This window comes from Prosopis cineraria, unplaced genomic scaffold, assembly GCF_029017545.1.
Source record: "Prosopis cineraria cultivar Desert tree isolate PC_DT_omini unplaced genomic scaffold, ASM2901754v1 PC6, whole genome shotgun sequence".
In the NCBI taxonomy this organism is placed as follows: Eukaryota; Viridiplantae; Streptophyta; class Magnoliopsida; order Fabales; family Fabaceae; genus Prosopis; species Prosopis cineraria.
In genome coordinates this window covers 13,955,928-13,971,500 of record NW_026555337.1, presented here as the reverse complement: position 1 = coordinate 13,971,500, position 15,573 = coordinate 13,955,928, and the positions used below count along the sequence as shown (strand labels likewise).

At 32.7% G+C, this 15,573-nt stretch overlaps 1 protein-coding gene across 1 annotated transcript; it reads left to right on the top strand.

Annotated features, from left to right (window-relative positions):
* The first annotated feature begins 4,545 nt into the window (after positions 1 to 4,545).
* Positions 4,546 to 13,089, top strand: LOC129313131 (pentatricopeptide repeat-containing protein At3g18110, chloroplastic). The gene is given in 10 exon segments (XM_054956047.1): positions 4,546 to 7,154; positions 7,157 to 8,420; positions 8,524 to 8,724; positions 9,028 to 9,118; positions 9,756 to 10,327; positions 11,483 to 11,636; positions 11,777 to 11,861; positions 12,001 to 12,145; positions 12,223 to 12,328; positions 12,748 to 13,089. Coding segments are annotated over 6 exon segments (4,551 nt in total). The 5' UTR covers positions 4,546 to 4,756; the 3' UTR covers positions 11,508 to 11,636; positions 11,777 to 11,861; positions 12,001 to 12,145; positions 12,223 to 12,328; positions 12,748 to 13,089.
* The last annotated feature ends 2,484 nt before the right edge of the window (positions 13,090 to 15,573 follow it).

Below are 15,573 nucleotides of genomic sequence, written 5' to 3'. Positions count from 1 at the left end.
AAAAATAAAAAATATCAAGAATTTTATATTATACACTAATATTTATTAAATTATATTATATTAATTTTAGAATAAATTAAAATTAATAATAATATAATGTGTGTAGGATCAAGTGAGCAGATGATTGGCTTCAAATATATGTTTCACCCAAGAAAATAATAATAATAATAATAATAATATAACAGGGCTTGAAGCGCTACCCGAACCCGAGCTCTTTTTTATAGAGCTTATCAAGGCCAAGCTCTCAAGCCCGATTACTTTAAAAAAAATTATTTTCAAAGCCTAAACCTTTATTTAAATAGGGCCTCCAGGCCCGACCCTTATTTTTAGCTCTAATCTCGTCTCATGACTGATCTGAAAAAAAAAATATTGGGGGCAAAGAAAATTTTTTGCATCATTATTTTACAATTTTTTCTTTCCTTATAATATTTTTGGATAAATGCCCCATTAGCAACCAAGTAGTCCCGTCCCATGTCTCATCTTCACATTATATTCATCATCTTTTTCTCCCCCACTGTATCTTTCTACAATGGATGTACAGTTTTTCAGAGCTCTGATATTAGATATAAAATAAACAATAATAAAATTTTATTAAAATATATAAATAATAATCAGATCATTTCAAAATACCATAATTTTTATGAGATTCTTGACTACTTTTCTCACATTAATGTTTTTAATTTAAATGACTAAATTATCCTCTATTTAAAATAAAAATAACTGATATGACTTCATTTTTTTAATCACAACTATTATGTAAATTGTAAAAATTAAACAATAAATCACAACTTTTTATGTAAAATTTCTTTTATAATTGATAAATAAGTTTTGAAAATAACAAATTCAATAACTACTTCTATTTAAACAATCATGACTTTGATTATATGAATTGCAAAAATTATATGAGAAATCACAATTTTTCATATGAAATTTTTATTATTATTGAAGTTTAAGTTTTAAAAATAATCAATCATAATTTTTATTCAAGCAATCACATTTTTTTATTATATGAATCATAAGAATTAACTAAAAAATCATAACTTCTCACATGAAATTTTTGTTTGTCATTGAAGTTTAAATCTAAAAATAATCGATTACAATTTTTATTTAAATAATTACAATTTTTACTTCATGAATTATAAAAGTTGAATAATAAATTACAACTTCTCACGTGAATAAGTTATTTTTTTATTTTAAATAATGAATAATTTAATTATCAAACCCAAAAATGCCAAAAAAGATATCAAAAGACTGTCAAAAAATTATAACATTTAAAAAAATTATTATTTATATATTTTAGCGGGACGTTGTTATCATTTTTATTTGTATATATCTGCTTTTTAAGGCAATAAAGCTAATAATAGATATTTTTTTTTGCCAACATGGAGAGAATAATAGATTCAAAGCACTAAGATCAGTCAAGAAGATCAATTACTAACGCAAGCATGGTCTTCCATTAATTGATGGAACAACACCATGATTTGAAGTGTCATCTCAAATTTGCATGATCATTGTAACTTTTACGATTAAAGGGTAAATCTATACATAAAATAATTAATAAGGGACACTCATTATCATAAAAGTAAAGAAGGGGATATAATATGAGTGAAAGTTGAAGTGATTAAACTATTAACTTTATTCTAATAGTATTAGTTTTCAGTGTTAAATGATAACTATATATGTCATGTGTTAGTTTTCATTGACATAAACTAAAAAAGAATAAAAATATTCATAAAGTGGTCAGTCAAAGATGTTGAGTAACCTAAAGTGAAAAGGACAAAAATATCCATAACGTTATTAGAGTTAGTGCAAAAATGACCAATTTATCAAATTTCTTAAATATTTACTGTTTAGTTGACATCTAATCAGAAGTTGACTATTTTCTTGTTGATGTGGACAAAAAATATTCCCAGATGAAATTCTATGAAGGTTAATCAATCATTGTATGAAATATTATGTGAAAAAATGTCATTTTAACTGAATATCAAATTAAATCACTCATTTCTTTGTCGCAATGGTGAAAACCATTTGAAAATTTTAAACTTATCATGAATGAAATTGTTTAAGATTATAGAATTGCTTTTAAGGTAGGGTGGCATAGGAGGTGTGCTTGGTTTCGATCTTCAATTGTGTACAATTTATCTTATTGTGTTAAATCTCACATTTTAACAAATTGATCACTATTGCACATCCTAAAGTAACATTATAGGTACTCATACAATGATTGATCAACCTTCTTATAAATTTACCTGAAAATATTTTTTGTTTACATTAGCAAAAAATAGTCAACCTCTACCTAAATGTTAGCTAAACGGTCAACATTTAAGGAATTTAATGAATTGGTCACTTTTATACCAATTCTAGTAATGTTATGAATTTTTTACTCTTTTTTTTCTTACTTTACGTTATTGGATGCCCTTGGCTGACTACTTTGTAGGTATATTTACCTCTTTTTAGTTTATGTCAGCAAAAATTGACACATGACATACATAATCAGCATTTAATATCGAAAACTAACGTTGCTAGAACAAAGTTAAAGACTTGGTCACTTCTACACTCACTCATGTAATGTTATGAGTATTTATGCCTCTTTCTTCACTTTATGATATCAGATGCTCCTAACCGACTATTTTATATATAGATTTGCCCTTTAATCCTAACTTTCAACATGTTTTATCAAAATTAAAAAAAAATTATTAATTTTATTTTAAAATTTAATAAACTTTCACTTCCATTCCATAATAAGAAAAAATAATTTTTTTAACATTTAGTAAAAAGAAAAATGTAAAGATGAATATAAAAAAATATAAAATAAAATGTTTTATAAATATAATTAAAATTAATTTTCTTCCTTCAACATAAATAAGATGCGTGGAGTAGATGATGATAAAACTGCAACATATGTAGCTGTGACCTCATCAAATTGTTTAATCATGTTAAGGCAAGCCTTTGTAATATCTGTGGTTCCTCATCATCAGCCACATGGTTCAGACTGAAATCAATGAAGCGATTATGCTGTAGGAAACACTAGTCGAGTTTGTTCTTGTTGAGTCTGTACGTGTTAGTTGGGCCCAGATAGTTAATCCGGCCGACGATGAATAGTTAAAGTCTGTCATTTAGTCAAAAATTGTTTGTAGTCATTTTTTGTCCAGTTAGTAATGAATGGAGCTCGTACACAAATATATTTATTGTGCGTGTGAATATTCAGTTTTGAATGGGCCTGTACCTTCTCTACATTAATAATAATTAGAATTTGAAAAAAAGACAGATGTCTAATTATTTTAAAAAATTATTTTGAATAACTTTTAAAAATAATCTAATACTATGGACCAGAGTGAGTGTTTTAAAAAAATGTAAAAATATCATAAAATTTTAAAATAATATAATAATAAATTATTTATAAAATAAAAATTAAGGTAGATATTATAAAATATAAAAATAACTAATTAATAATCACTTTTTATTATCATACTCAAACATAAAATAATGTGTGTTTTTTTATAAAATTTCCTTTTTAAAATCTCTAAACTTTGTAAAAATTAATTTTTTTAATTTTAAACAAACAAGCAATATATTTCGGAAATCAATTTTAGCTTTAAAATTATAGTCTTGAAAATTTTTATCCAAACATTTTAATTTTTTAAAATTTCATTTGGCTTCTCAAACTTCATTTGGGAGAAGTTGAATTTTGTTTCATTTAGCAATCTAAGCCCTTATTTTATCCAAATCAATTTTTGAAAATTTATTCAAATATTATCACATTTTGAAAACTAATTTTTTTATAATTAATTTTTCTCAATTAAAATCTAAATGTGCGTTCTAATAAACCTTTTAAAATCATCTTGGAGTTAAAATTATCTTTTTAAATTGGGTGTTTTTCTCTTTATTTTCTAGTCAACATGAGGTTGAAATTATTGAAAATTGTTTTGTCAAAATTGTTAATATTATACAGTAACATGGTTTAAATTGTTGAATTTATTTTAATTTTTGAATTATTATAAAAAGTTAAATTGCATATTAACATAGTTAGGAATTTAAATAAAAAATTATGTATTTTGGTTCAAGGTCTATATCCTTATTACTATAAGACTTAATTAAACATTTAAAAAACTAAAAATATTTGAAAATTAATTTTTTCTAAATTAAAAGCATGCTCACTCCGTTTAAAAATATAAAATATATAAAATATTTTTTGAAGAGTTAAATATCTAAAAATATAAAGTATTTTTAATCTTTTGAGGCGTAATTATTATTATTTTTTCAAAAATACTCTTATTGATAATAACTTTATATTTATTATAAGGTATTTAATAAAAATAAATATAAAAAAATAAGATTAATTAAAAAATAAATAATTATTTTATTAAAAAATAAAATTTTATTAAAAATATTTTATACTTTTAAATAAAAAAAGGAGTAATAACTATAGGAGAGATTCGTGGGTGTCCGGGTGATGGCAAATATAAAGAAAAATTTAAAATATATTCACTTCATAGAAAATATCTTCTTTTTGGATAATATATCTTCTCCAAATGTTCCCTCCGCCAAACCACCATGTGGGCTTTCAATTCTCATTCTGCTTCTTGAGCTCCCGTCTCCAGACATCAGTATTGGCGTTGATTGATTTCTTTGTTCTTTTCGCTTTGTTGCTGCTACTGTTTTGATTTATTTCTCCAGACATCAGTGTTTTCTTCCTGGACGTGTTTTTTCTGTATTTTAGTTTGAGTAATGCAGTATCTTTGATCAAAAAACCACCATGTTGGGTTCAGGGGCATTGCCCTTCGCACCCATTTCTTCAATTCAGCGAACTGATTCCAATTGGAAGTCTTCTTCTTCTTCTTCTTCAACTTGTTCCAAGCTACCACGAAACGCTGCTCTTCCTTTGCCGTGCTCTTCAACATCTACTACAGCTTCGTCTTCCATTGACGCCACCACCAGCAACGGCTCTCAAGAACTCAACCATAGTGATAATGGGAATCACAAGAGTGCCGCTACTCAGAAGTTCACCTATAGCAGAGCCTCACCTTCAATCAGATGGCCCCACTTGAAGCTCTCAGAGATGTACCCATCTACGCATACCCCTGTTGAAGACAGGGAAGTTTCTTCATCCGCAGAGAGTTCACGCTTTTTTGAGGACAAAGAGGAAAGCCATGATAAGGACCCAGACCGCGTTTCACCTCTTGATGTTAATGATGAATCTCAGGAAGTGTTGGGGAGGCGTAGCAAGACGAGGGTAAAGAAAATGAACAAATTGGCGCTTATAAGAGCGAAAGATTGGAGGGAGAGAGTACAGTATTTGACGGATAGGATTCTAGCGTTGAAGTCTGAGGATTTCGTGGCGGATGTGTTGGACGATCGGAAAGTTCAGATGACGCCAACTGATTTTTGCTTTGTGGTGAAATGGGTTGGGCAAAAGAGCTGGCAACGCGCACTTGAGGTCTATGAATGGTTGAATTTGCGGCATTGGTACTCACCGAATGCGAGGATGCTCGCGACGATCTTGTCGGTGCTGGGGAAGGCTAATCAAGAAGCGTTAGCTGTGGAAATATTCACTCGGGCTGAGTTAGACTTGGGAAATACAGTCCAAGTATACAATGCAATGATGGGTGTCTACGCACGGAATGGTCGGTTCAAGAAGGTACAAGAACTGCTTGATTTAATGCGTGAACGAGGATGCGAACCAGACCTGGTGAGTTTCAATACTTTGATTAATGCTAGGATGAAGTCTGGTGCAATGGTGCTTGATTTAGCTCTTCAACTTTTAGATGAAGTTAGGCGGTCAGGTCTTAGACCAGATATAATTACCTATAATACCCTAATAAGTGCTTGTTCAAGAGAGTCGAATTTGGAGGAAGCAATCAAGATTTTTAACGATATGGAGAAAAACAATTGTCAACCTGATCTATGGACATACAATGCTATGATTTCAGTGTATGGTAGATGTGGCCTTTCAGGAAAAGCTGAGCATGTATTTAAAGAATTGGAATCTAAAGGATTTTTCCCTGATGCAGTAACGTATAATTCCTTGTTGTATGCTTATTCAAGAGAAGGAAATGCAGAGAAGGTTAGGGATATTTGTGAAGAAATGGTGAAAATGGGGTTTGGTAAGGATGAGATGACATACAACACTATCATTAACATGTACGGAAAGCAAGGCCAGTGTGACCGGGCACTGCAACTTTACAGAGACATGAAATTATCTGGCCAAAATCCTGATGCTGTTACATATACTGTTTTAATTGATTCGCTTGGGAAAGCAAACAAAATTGTAGAAGCTGCAAATGTGATGTCTGAAATGTTGGATGCAGGAGTGAAGCCCACTTTGCATACATATAGTGCTTTAATCTGTGGTTATGCCAAGGCTGGAAAGAGAGTGGAGGCTGAGGAGACATTTAATTGCATGGTTAAGTCAGGGATCAAAGCTGACCGTTTAGCATATTCAGTTATGTTGGATATCTTTCTGAGGTTCAATGAGATAAAAAAGGCAATAATGTTGTATAAGGAAATGGTTCGTGAAGGCTTCACGCCAGATAATAGCCTTTATGAGACCATGTTACGAGTCCTTGTGAGAGAAAAAAAGTGGGAACTTGTTGATGACATTGTAAGAGATCTGGAAGAACGAAGTGGTATAAATCCGCAAGCTCTTTGTTCTGTTCTTGTAAAAGGAGAATGTTTTGACCATGCTGCTAAAAAATTGAAAGTTGCCATCTGCAAGGGCTATGAATTGGATAATGAGACTCTGTTGTCAATTATGAGTTCATATAGTTCTTCCGCAAGATATTCAGAAGCATGCGAACTGCTTGAGTTCCTAAAAGAGAATGCTCCAGATTCTAGTCAACTGTTAACTGAGGCACTTATCATTATTCTTTGCAAGGCTCAAAAGTTAGATGCTGCTTTGGAGGAATATAGAATTAATGGGGCCCTTGGTTCCTTCAGTAGAAGTTACACTATGTATGAGTCCCTTATTCAGGAATGCAAGCAGAATGAACTCTTTGAGGTGGCTTCTCAGATTTTCTCTGACATGAGATTCCATGGCCTAGAGCCATCTATCTGTCTGTACCAGTGCATGGTGTTTGTTTACTGTAGAATGCAAATTCCGGAGACAGCACACTACTTGCTGTATTATGCAGGAAAAAAGGCATTATACTTGATAACATATCTGTTTATATTGATATTATCGAGACCTATGGAAAGTTAAAGCTATGGCAAAAGGCAGAAAGTTTGGTGGGAAGTTTGAAGCAAAGATGTTCACCAGTGGATAGAAAAATATGGAATGCCTTAATACATGCTTATGCATTAAGTGGATGTTATGAGCGAGCTAGAGCTATTTTTAATACAATGATGAGAGATGGTCCTACCCCAACTGTGGATTCTATAAATGGATTATTACAAGCTTTGATTGTTGATGGGAGACTGGAGGAACTTTATGTGGTTATTCAGGAACTACAAGATATGGGGTTTAAGATAAGTAAGAGTTCCATACTGTTGATCCTTGAAGCATTTGCTCAGGCAGGAAACTTATTTGAGGTGCAGAAGGTATACCATGGAATGAAAGCTGCAGGTTATTTTCCTACTATGCATCTTTACAGAATCATGATGAGATTGTTGTGTAAAGCTAAACGCGCAAGGGATGTCGAAGCCATGTTAGGTGAGATGGAAGAAGCAGGATTTAAGCCTGATCTTCAAATTTGGAATTCTATCCTTCAGTTGTATTCTGGTATTGATGATTTCAAAAATATGGCTGTTGTTTACCGGAAGATCCAAGATTCTGATCTCCAACCAGATGAGGAAACTTATAGCACATTAATTATAATGTACTGCAGAGATCGTAGACCAGAGGAAGGTTTGACATTGATGCATAAGATGAGAGGACTGGGTATGGAACCTGAACTGGACACATACAAAAGCCTGATTGCAGCATTTGGTAAACAACAACTGTTAGAACCAGCTGAGGAACTTTTTGAAGGGCTCAGATCAAATGGTCATAGACTAGACCGTTCTTTCTACCATTTAATGATGAAATTTTATAGAAATTCTGGGGATCATCTGAAAGCTGAAAATCTATTGGGTATGATGAAGGAAGCAGGGATAGAGCCTACACTTGCTACCATGCACTTGCTTATGGTTTCTTATGGCAGCTCCGGGCAGCCTCATGAAGCTGAAAAAGTCCTTGAAAACTTGAGAACTACTGGATTAGTTTCAGATACTCTCCCTTATAGCTCTGTTATTGATGCATATCTCAAACATGGTGATTTTAAAGCTGCTACAGAAAAGCTCGCAGAGATGAAGGAAGTAGGCATCGAACCAGACCACAGAATATGGACATGCTTCATCAGAGCTGCAAGCTTGTCTAAAGGATCAAATGAGGCCATGAATCTTTTAAGTGCACTCCAGGCTGCCAGGTTTGATCTTCCAATCAGGTACTCATTAGTTCTATATAATAATTGGAAGCTTCACCTGTTATATACATGCATATATATGAATATATAAATGTCCAATTAAAGTTTATCACTTGATCTGTAGGCTTCTGAGAGAAAAATGTGAGTCAATAGTTTTAGAAGTGGACCATTATTTGGAGAAAATACAACCTTTGGAAGACAATGCAGCCTTTAATTTTGTCAATGCTTTGGTGGATCTCTTGTGGGCATTTGAACTTCGGGCCACAGCATCATGGGTTTTCCAGTTGGCAATCAAAAGATGTATCTATCGCCATGATATCTTTAGGTTGGTGTCAATTGCTCTTTTCCAAACTTTTAGTTGTGCTATGCCTCTATTCAAGTTAGAAACTGCGGATACATATTCTGAATAACTGGGTAAATTGAAAAACAACGAAAAGAAAACAATAAACGAGAAAAAAAAAGTGGCCAAATTAATTAGTGACACAAATGGTGATCTGTTGTGTTAGACGAGCAATTTTCAGAGTTGGATGCAATGTATCTGACCAACTATATTTTAATTATGTGTGTTTTATCAGTTATTGCCTAGAGTTTCCTTTCAAATTGCTTGATACATATCTATTAATTGTAGAGTTGCTGAGAAGGATTGGGGTGCTGATTTTAGAAAATTATCTGCTGGCTCAGCTCTGGTTGGTCTTACTTTATGGCTTGACCACATGCAGGCAAGTTCCTTTTTCCTACTGAAGCCTGTCTTGTAGGTTCAAAATTTGGTAGGGTTGAATCATGTTCATGTGATGCGTGTGCGCACACACTCTGCTCTCTGCATTCAAAGTTGCACTATAAGTTTTAAGACACACCTAACATGACCTCAAAAACTCACTCATCTAGTATGCTGGCAATGTTTAAGGATGAGAGCAGAATGTTTTAGATGTCAATAAATTAAATGATTCCAAAATAATTAATTCCTAGAAATTTGCAACCTAGTTATTTCTCAGTTTCTTGACAAATAAAACCCTGCAGTTTCTGATCAAAGGCATAATTGTATGTTTATTATTTCTTTTAGTTTTCGTTCATTAATCAACCAAGCATTTGATTCAAAGAAAAAATATTTAATTATAGATAGTCTCAATTTGATCATTTTCCATTGAGAATTGAGATTCTATGTGAGGAGATGATGAATGATGATAATTGTCAATGATTTCACGGGTTGTTAATGAAACCAAAGTTAAGCATCATATTATACATTTTGTTTGTATATTCTTTTCATTTCAGTTTTGGTGTTATTATTATTAAAACATGTGTTTTGACATGGATGGTTAGATTTATCGTTAATTACATCTTGGATTTTTGTTATGGCAGGATGCCTCCTTGCAGGGCTGCCCGGAGTCACCAAAATCAGTTGTGCTTATAACAGGAACAGCTGAATATAACATGGTTTCCCTCAACAACACCTTGAAGGCATGCCTTTGGGAAATGGGGTCGCCTTTTCTTCCTTGTAAAACGCAAACCGGGGTCCTTGTAGCGAAGGCTCACTCCCTCAGGATGTGGTTAAAAGATTCCCCATTTTGCTTGGATCTGGAGTTAAAAGACACTCCAAATCTCCCAGAATTAAATTCTATGCAGCTTGTTGAAGGATGCTTCATAAGACGCGGCCTTGTTCCAGCTTTCAAGGAGATCAAAGAGAGACTAGGAATAGTGAGCCCGAAGAAATTTTCCAGATTGGCTTTATTACCTGATGACAAGAGAACTAAAGCCATTGAAGCTGATTTAGAGGGAAGGAAAGAGAAGCTGGAAAAAAGAAAGAAAATTGTTGACCCCAAAAGGCTAAGGATGATCAAGAAACTCAGGAAAAGGAAGTACATAAAGGAAGCTGAGTTGTCCAAGAAAGGTGCCATAGACATACAAAAGACTTTCATGGCGGTTGGTTCAAAGTAAGCAATAAACTAAACCCAAACAATATAAACTCACAATTGTACAGATTCCTTAACTCTTACTGTGAACAGATATTGTTTCTTATGATCAAAGTGAAGATTTAGATCTGTAATTTCTATACATTCAACAAAATCCTCGTTGCATATTGTGATCCTTGTACGGACCATAAAGACTAGACTAAATTGTATCGATACTTTATAAAGGTAACTCATCTTAAATGTACCATATGATATGTATACTGTACAAGTAATTTTACTACGACCATTCATATTGCTTTGAGCATGTTTGTGTTGCTCATCACAGGATCGTCCTCTTCCCTTCTCCAACTTTCTTTACTTTTGATTCTGACAAGTCTTCCGAGACAATGGAGGCTTCAATTGTTGGTCTCTGTTTTTGATAGGTTTCCTTTCAATTTCTACCTTAACAACCCTCCTCTTCATGAGCTTTGACATGATCCTTTAACATTTCTTTTATCTCTTCCATCCATTACATATATCTTTGGCCTTTCTCCATTCTCCATTTTGCAGTCATTTTTTTAAATTTCTCCCTGGAAATTCCTGTTCTGTTCTGTTGGCCTTTCCTAGATTGATACCAAACTGATGGAAACCTCTGTAAACTTGTATTATTTAACAATAAGGCACTGTAATTCCCTCCCGAATCAGAGAAAAGGATTGGAGCTAGCTAGTGTTTACTGAAAACAAGAAAATGCAAAAGGGAAAGAATACCCTGGAGATTTTTTTTTAAATGTTATTGGCTAAATTATAATTAGATTCTTTATTCTAGTTTTCTGTTTTTTCTCTTCAATTGGGTTTATGTATAGAAGCTCAAATAATCTTCGTGCAGAGGGGGATTGAGAACATTATGACATGATTTACTGCCCTAAAGCCATGACAAGACAGTGCTAATAGCAATTTATTAAACTTCATGTGTCCTCTCAAATTTTATTGATCTTATTTTTATTTTTTGCTTTCTTCTTGAAAATGTATTCTCTGATTCTAACCAATATCTGGCTCTAAGCTGAATTATCTTGTGGAAGCCGTGGAATGAAGGAAATTAAAGACTACGTCGGTTCTCATCTCGTTATACATGGTTCTCTATAGTTTTTTTTTTTTTTTCCTGCCTTTAGTTGCTAAATTGTAACTGGGTTTTATTAGCCTGAGAAAGAAGACTGCTGGTTGAAGGAGATGATACAATGAGGATCCTTGTAGAATGCTATCATATTGGTGTGATGCAGCTCGAGCCTCGAGACTTGAGAATTAAGATGCAATAGATTCTGCCATAGATGGGATGCTGGCTGATCCAAAAGAGGTTAGTGAAACCGATTAAGCTATTATTTATTGTTATTCTTAATATTAGTTTGTAGCCAATATAATCTGGACGATCACATTTTTTTTTTTTAATATTCAAGTGTATGATAATGTATTTTTTTGAACTTCCTGCTACAAAAGGCACGAGTGGGAATACAAGAAGTGCATTTTCTTCCTTTCAATCCTACAGACACGAGGACAGCATTAACTTACATTGATGGTGAAGGTAAAATGCATAGAGTAATATGACTGTTAGATTCTCAATCTTGCACACAATAAGTCAGATATTGAATTTGTATCCCTATGTATTACTTTAATGTTAGAATCAACAAGTGACTGCCATGTGATTTTTACTTTTTGTGCAGGAAGTTCCAGAAGGAAGGAAGAAGAGTGCTGGAGGCCAATTGCTGTTTATTGGTCTTATGCCTCTCTTTGACCCACCAAGGCATGACAGTGTAGAAACGATATGGAGGGCTATAGACCTTGGAGTAAATGTCAAAATGATAACAGGTCTATTATATACACAAGCTAACACCTTTGATTTGCATTGTATAATGGTGCTGAAGTTGCTGTTCTGTTCTCTATAGCTAATGAATTTCTTGGAAGCTCTGGAACAAGCTTTTGCATCTAAGCTAACTACTGATGCAGTCTGAATGCTGTGACATCCAAGTCCAATTCTTGCTATCTATTCTAGTACTAGCATTAAGCAAATTTATGGGTCAAGTAAACTTGTAGACTATAGTGATCAAGTTATGTGAAATTTGATTGAGTTATAAGCATTATGTATCAGTGCCCTTTGGTTTTCTTGTTTTTGGATGGAAAAGATTTTAGAATTTGCCATGAGTTGGGAAACTAAATTTAATGATGCTTTTGTGAAAATTTACGTTACTCTGACTTTTACTGAGTAGATTCTTTTCCTTCGTTTGTTTGAGTAAACTATGTTCATCTTCCCTTGAGTTTTAAAAAATATTAGATCAAAGATGATATTGAAGGGTTTATTCTATTGGTTATTCGATGTCTCTTAATTATCTTGTTATTATGTAAGGGTTCTACTTAGATGAGTTTCTAAATGCTACTAAATTTCTAAATACGCCGTTTTCCTTCTTTGGCAGGATCCTTCCATGATGGTACTGAGAAAATTTCCTAGGAAGGTAGAAATCATAACAATTCAAGATCTAGTCATTCAAACTTTGAGTGTCATCAATTGGAAGAAGCTGACTTGCAATCAGTTGTTTGTTAGTATCTTGAAGGTAAGGGTGAAGGTGTTAGCTTGTATTTCATCTGGAAAAGTAGCCAAGACAAAATAGATTAAAATTCTTGTAGTTATGTACCTAACTCTTTGTGCAGCTTTTCATTTCATAGCCAACTTGACATGTTTTGTCTATATGCCCTTCGTTAATTTAAACTCATTTTTCAGTGTACCTTTATACCATTATATAAAATACTTTCTATCATGGACTGGTCCCTTTTTCACATTTTAATATTGTGCATTCTATATCTTACAATGGAGTAATATCATATGATAAATGAAATCACTGATTATTAGCCTGTGTACCATTGTGTATTAAAGTGCTTTGGAAAGCGTTGGAAAAAAAGAAAGTACGGATTGCTTATATTAAAGCCATACAAGATATGTATGAGGGGGTAAAAACTAGTATAAGAACGCCTAGTAGTCAAACAAAGAATTTTCCTATAAAGATTGAACTACATCAGGGATCATCTCTGAGTCCTTATCTGTTCAACTTGATCTTAAATATTTTGACGGAACATATTCAAGGGAAAATTTCCAAATGTATGCTCTTCGCAAATGATATAGTTCTTATGACAGAGAAAAGAGAAGAGGTTAATTGTAAATTTGAGTTATGGAGGAGGACATTAGAGTCGAAAGGTTTCCGTCTGAGTAGGAGTAAGACGGAATATTTATATTGTAAATTTGGTAAGAGACTATTCGACAATAATTTGGAAGTGAAATTGGGAGATCAAATTATACCTCAAGTGGAAAAGTTTAGATATTTGAAGCCATTATTCAAAATGATGACGAAATCAGTGGAGATATTTCACATAGGATTCAAGTTGGGTGGTTTAATTGGAGAAAAGTTAAAGGAGTTATTTGCAACCGTAAGGTGCCTAATAAATTTAAAGGAAAGTTTTATCGCATTGCTATCAGATCGGCAAGGTTATATAGTAGTGAATGTTAGGCTCTAACGGGACAGTAAGAACATAAAGTTGGAGTAGCAGAGATGAGAATGTTACGATAGATGTGCGGACATACACGTAAAGATAAAATTTGAAATAAGCACGTACGCGAAAAAGTGAGGGTAACACCTATTGAGGAAAAAAATGGTAGAAAATCAGTTGAGATGGTTTGGGCATGTACAAAGAAAACCAAGGGAGGTACCAGTGAGAAGAGTGGATCATATAATTTTGAGTCCAATTAAGAGAGGTAGAGGAAGGCCTAAGAGAACACTCTTGGAAGTTGTTGAACGCGATCTCTTAATTAATAATATTTCTAAAAGCTTGATAAATGATAGAGCACAACGGTTTCTTGTAATCCATGTAGCCGACCCCACCTAGTGGGATAAAGGCTTGTTGTTATTGTTGTTGTTGTTGTACCATTGTGTATTAGTTAGTGTATGAGACCATTTTAATGAAATTTAGTGACATATCCAACTCTACAATACTTTATAATTCTAAAGTTCCATCGAGTAACAAATTGATGTTCCTTAAATGGCAAAAATAGAACCATGGTATAATTCTGAATGTTTTATATTTATATCTGATAAAAATAAAAAATTAGTTTGAATAATTTGAACAGTTCAAATTAATTGAACAGTTAGATTGTCCATGAATGAAGACTAGACTAGGCAAGTAAATACTTACAATTTCTAATGATTGACCTTGACTTTCATTAATGGTCATAGCAAATGAATGTGCTAAAGGGAGTTGCCTTCACTGTAACTTAAATGAAAATAGAATCTGATGGATTAATGTCCATCGTGTGAAATAAAATCATTCCAGCCTTATTTGAACCATTTAAAATTTGAGCTTGAATAGCATGTTAACCCAGTTGTGTAATCACCAATCTTGTATCATTGCAAGCATGTGCCCAGTTAGCAATGATGGCAATAATGGCATGAATCTTGTAATTGAAAAGAAATTATCAAGCATGATATATAAATATGTCCATAGAGTTTAAAGAAGACTAATCCATAACTTCCCGTCTAAATGAATTTAAAGCCGATATATTAATACATTTATTTATAGGAAAAGTTGTATGTTATCGTTATATACCTAGACTACCAAGCAGAACAATGACTACAAATAAGAAACCACACCAAAAAAGATGCATATTTACTCACAATCCATAATTTCATATGACAAAAGCTATTGCCTAGGTCTACTTTTTTTTAAATGAATGTGCTTCCATTTAATTCCTTATTTTTTCCATTGCTTAATTATTGATTATTCTAACATGCAAGATATTCTGTTCTGCTAGGATGAATGATGGAGTGCATGGTTCGCTTCTTCATCACATGTAAGTTTAAATTGTTACTGCGTTTTTAATTGAAGGAAGAAAAGAAAAACAAATATGGAATTTTTCATGTTTTAATCTTATATGGTCTAAATTATAGGACTGCAAATGGGAAGCCTCCATTCACATTTGCAATTGCAGCAGAAGAAACTGAACATGTCCATGTCTCATAATGCCATGTCTTTGTTATAAATGGTACTTATGATGGATCTCAGCTAAGGATATGTGGCAAGAAATTAAAAAGGTGAAGGACATAATTTACAATACGCCATTGAAAAATCTTGGTTAATCACAATCATCTGACCTCAAAAAAAAAAAAATGTCAATTTAAAAATTTAAAATTCAAATTATCAATATTAAAATAATTTAAATTCAAATTAATAAATACTCGTACAAAACAAGGATA